General features: G+C 34.7%; 1 protein-coding gene across 4 annotated transcripts in view; it reads left to right on the top strand.

The window, feature by feature from the left end:
- The window catches only part of LOC122266122 (rRNA N(6)-adenosine-methyltransferase ZCCHC4), an 11,872-nt gene extending 11,505 nt beyond the window's left edge, over positions 1 to 367 (top strand). For all 4 annotated transcript variants that reach the window (XM_043035732.2, XM_043035717.2, XM_086537095.1 and 1 more), the window contains 2 exons: positions 1 to 54; positions 188 to 367. The exon at positions 1 to 54 is cut by the window's left edge and continues 141 nt beyond it. In XM_043035732.2, coding sequence (XP_042891666.2) covers positions 1 to 54; positions 188 to 319 — 186 coding nt within the window. In that variant the 3' untranslated portion in view covers positions 320 to 367. The remainder of the gene's footprint in view (positions 55 to 187) is intronic.
- The last annotated feature ends 4,633 nt before the right edge of the window (positions 368 to 5,000 follow it).

Below are 5,000 nucleotides of genomic sequence, written 5' to 3'. Positions count from 1 at the left end.
TGCCATATTTGTGGAGGTTCAAACCACAAACGCACCGATTGTCCAAAGAAAAAGGTTTGCTATTTTTTTATCCTTTGATATGTAGTGTACATTTGAAATGTAAACTTCTATTCCATAGTCTTCATCAAGGAAGAAAGGTTTAAATTGTTAGTGAAATAGGAAATCATGTAGTGATTCTCTTTTCCAGAGACGTGGAGAATCCCTCACCAGTGAGCATGCAGGAAAGAAGAATAAAAGGAGGAAGCAAACCTTGCCTTTAAATCTTACAGAAGAGAGAAAAAGAAATTTGGACATCTTGTCTCAGCTGATCTCCAGCTGATAGATTGTAAAGTGTATCATTCATGTAAAATAAACTTAATAGTATTTCTTGTCTTATTTTTTTTATTCAGATACTCTAACTGCAGAACCTGAAAGTACAGTTGTGAAATATACTTAAATCATGAGATAATATTAACATTGCAAGGAACATGCCAAGTGTCATCCATATGGCAAACCTAGGCAGCAACATTTGTATAGATTTAAAGTGAGGGGTAATATTTCTTTACAGGTGACATTAATGTTATCATAATTTATATACAAATGCTTATGAAATAAAAGTAATATGCTACTGTTTCTCTCTGCAATATTTAAGTATCTGCAAGTTATATTTAAAATTTAGTCAATCAGAATTTTATTTTGATAATTCTAGGCAGAGAAAAGAAGTTGATGCATAAAAAGCTTCCTAATACACCTCAGTTCTTCCTCTACCTCAAATTTGTAATATGAAATTTTACAATAGCACTTGGATTATTTGATGAAGTAGTTTTCCCATGACAACAACCATGCAAAATTTTGCTTATCTTGTAAAAGTCATCAAAAGCTAAGGAATATACTGCATCAGCATATGATACATAATAAAGGAGCTCATTTTTATATAATATATTTTTTCTGTCATTTTCTTAAAATAAGAAAATAAGAGTAAATTTAACATTCATACAATGACCTTCGCATGATGATTCATAGTATTCCTTTTTTAAGTATTGGAAATTAATTTACATAGGGTTCTTCAATACTATTTATTTTCTGTCCATATCGAGAATAAAGATAGAATATTAGGGTAAAGTTCCCCAAACCTAAACTGACATAAAAGACCTTTTCATACAAGGCCTTTCTTGCACAATACACTGTTTATTTGTGATGTGCCAGATGATTCTATTAAAATTATCATCATAACTGATATTTCATGTGGTCTACACACAATCTAAAATAAAGTAGCCAAAATAACAGTCAAATCAGGGATGCTGTCAATAACTATTTTTACTTGTGATGTAATTGGAATCGTGGTCCCCATAACTCCACAAGAAATGCTGTCTTCACCAAAAGTAGAAACAAGGACCCTCCCTGTCACGCCATCACAAGAGCCTGTAACACACCCTTTGAGTTACTCTGCTGTTATATGTTGCCAGTTGTTATGTACACAAAATCATCTTCAGTGATAATGATATCTATCATTAAGTCATAATGATAACAATTATTATGATTATGAGATTATTATAATTTATTTTTGTTATTATGATTGCTTTAGGTATTTTTTTTTCCTACTAGATAATGACAGTGATATTAATGACAATAGCTGTATAAATAATGTCGACACATTATATTGATAATGATGGGTCATAATGATTCCGAGGATGTGAGAGTAAAGATGATATTAATGATGAAATAATTATCATTATTATTATCATTACATCATCACTGATATTGTTATTTTTTATATTATTACTTTTTTTTATTATCATGATAATTAGATTTATTTCATAAGTTTTATTGGTAAGTCTTTACTAGATGAATATAATGATGGTATTAATAATAGTATTAGTCACAATTATTTGAATATCAAATGACATTGATAACGATGGTAATAATATATTCAATTAAGATTATCAGTATCAATGAAATTATTGATACTACAGCATTTTTGTGGCTGTCGATGGTCCGTTTCCTTTGCCTTCCAGTTTTTCCCGATGCTCTTCGGCCATCGCGCAGGCGCGTGGGACGAAATCGACTGCCAAAACAACTGACATTTTGACATCGGCACCACTTGCGAGCTGCCGCGTTTTATGCATGTAGTTTGCATATTTTATTATAGTATTTTGTTACACGGTTTGGTAAAATGTGCATAATCAATATGGATACAGGTATATATGTTAATGCGTGCAAGTCTACTGGAGAACTTGGTTCTCTCTCTCTCTCGCTCGCTCTCTCGCTCGCTCTCTCTCTCTCTCTCTCTCTCTCTCTCTCTCTCTCTCTCTCTCTCTCTCTCTCTCTCTCTCTCTCTCTCTCTCTCTCTCTCTCTCTCTCTCTCTCTCTCTCTCTCTCTCTCTCTCTCTCTCTCTCTCTCTCTCTCTCTCTCTCTCTCTCCCCTCTCTCTCTCCCCTCTCTCCTCTCTCTCTCTCTCCCCTCTCCTCTCTCTCTCTCTCTCTCTCTTCTCTCTCTCTCTCTCCTCTCTCTCTCTCTCTCTCTCTCTCTCTCTCTCTCTCTCTCTCTCTCTCTCTCTCTCTCTCTCTCTCTCTCTCTCTCTCTCTCTCTCTCTCTCTCCTCTCTCTCTCTCTCTCTCCTCTCTCTCTCTCTCTCTCTCTCTCTCTCTCTCTCTCTCTCTCTCTCTCTCTCTCTCTCTCTCTCTCTCTCTCTCTCTCTCTCTCTCTCTCTCTCTCTCTCTCTCTCTCTCTCTCTCTCTCTCTCTCTTGTTTTGTGTGTGTGTCTTTCTCACGCGCGCTTTCTATCTCAACAAGAAATGTCTCAAAAGAGAACACAACAGTCGTGATCTGCAATTCAAGCGCCTGTAGACCGACTGCCAAAAGCGGACAGTTACCTTATGGCATGGACTCATAATGCCGTAGTTGCAGCCTATGGAAAATAAAAGGAAGACGAAAAGAAAACGTAAGAAGGTTAGCGACATTATGTTTGATCTAGTTGACGAAACTTCAGAATATAGATACAGACCGAAGGAAATATGGATGATAGAATTAACCTTATAAGTGCAACATGCTCTTCCTTGGTAACATAACAGCATTGGTCTGTTCCAGGACTATAAAGTACGTACGAGCTTATTTTCCAACAAACCCAGAAAGCAGAAAGGTACCGCCAAGATATCCACTCTTACATCACTACGTAGAAAGTGGGGACCATTATATTAATTCGTTTTGATTATTGACACGTTTGAAGAGGTCCACGGAACCGCACCTGACACACCACTGTTTTGGTAGGCAACTTGCAGCTCTTTCAGGAGACCCAGTCACAGCACTATGGTGTAGGCGACCGGGTCTCTCCCAGGCAGCATTAATTTAAGTTTAAGGAGTGGCTTTATAAATTTGATGATAATTCTATGACAACTGGTACTATAATTATAATAATTGTTATTGCTATTATTACAATTTTAATACTATCATTATTATTATCATCATTATCATGTTTCGTAATTCCATTCATAATCTATACTGCGGATCCAGAAGCACTGCCTTTCTGACAAGCTTGAGGAAACTGGTTCTTCCCATTTTCTGGGTTGCCGACCTCTAGTTTAGGAGGAGGAACTGACCTAATTATTCCATGGCAATTCATGTGCCCTGCAAAATGGCTGGAAAAGGGCCTATTCATTTCTTAAACTGTTTTGTTGGTAGCCATCAATCAAACATTTTTTACTTGTCAGAGGGACTGCGCCATTGGGCTTATCTTATCTACATGTCGACTCTAGTTGTCAAATAAATTAATAACTGAAATAGATTAATTATGATTATTATGCTATGTGACATTCCCTAGTACTGTTCCAGCAATTAATGACTAAGAGTATGGGACTGGTGTCTGGTTCATATATATATATATATAAATATATATATATATATATATATATATATATATATATATATATATATATATATATATATTAATATATGTGTGTGTGTGTGTGTATATATATATATATATATATATAAACATATATTCATATATGTATATATATATATATATATATATAAATATATATTTATATATGTGTGTGTATATATATATATATATATATATATATATATATATATATATATATATATATATATGTATGTATGTATATTCTGTTTATTTATTCATTTATTCACTTATCTATTTATTTATTTATTGGCGTATAAACATATCGAAACTCCATGACAAGGATACATGCCATCCGCTGTGGTGCCGAGATTCACAATGGCAAGAATACATGCCATCCGCGGTTGAGGCAGTATGCTATGGCAAAGATTAGATGCCATCATGTACCAATTTGTCTAAACGATCAACCTTGTCGCAGGATATTCCAGAAAGAGTAGATATCCAGTATATTGACACTTAAATGTCCTACCCTAGAAATTTATTGTAGGATAAACAATGGCTTTCTAGACTGAATGTAGAAAGTCTGTGAAGTGTATCCTGACTGTCATCAGAGACAGTTCACTACCTTCCTTTATGGCATTGTGAATAACAGTGGATTCGGTATCCACTTTCCTTAAGATTCTGAAATTTGCACACTTTCACGTATCAGTACACCAATCCATGCTATTGCACAATGATCATAGGAGGCATCACAGTAGATGATTGCAAGTTGGGGAGTCAACATGAACGAAATGCAAGATTTCATCTATATATTCCAGGTAATTAGTTTTTAGTACTTAGATAAAGTTCATAGGTTTAGGCTCTAGCGATTTGTCAGTAAAGACATATACTTAAATCCTTATAATAATAGACCGTCTGACCTTGGAAAATGAGTTTTTTTGCGAAGTCTGGATTTATGCCTGGAATTGATATAGTTGATTATGAATCACTAAATCTCTGGAGAAAATATTCGCCCTACCATTAAGGATATCAGCATAAGATGTGATATTACATAAGTCTTCATATTCCCTGTCCAGCCTAGAGAGAGATTGTATGAGCAGGTTTAATCATTATAAATGAGTTGAACTGTTCGGCAAAACACTGCAGGTATCTTGATATAATTT

This window comes from Penaeus japonicus, unplaced genomic scaffold (genome assembly GCF_977035675.1).
Source record: "Penaeus japonicus unplaced genomic scaffold, GWHDUDI00000001_assembly GWHDUDI00000005, whole genome shotgun sequence".
NCBI lineage: Eukaryota > Metazoa > Arthropoda > Malacostraca > Decapoda > Penaeidae > Penaeus > Penaeus japonicus.
Note: the sequence above shows the minus strand (reverse complement) of the source record. Positions and strands in the feature narration are given on the sequence as shown.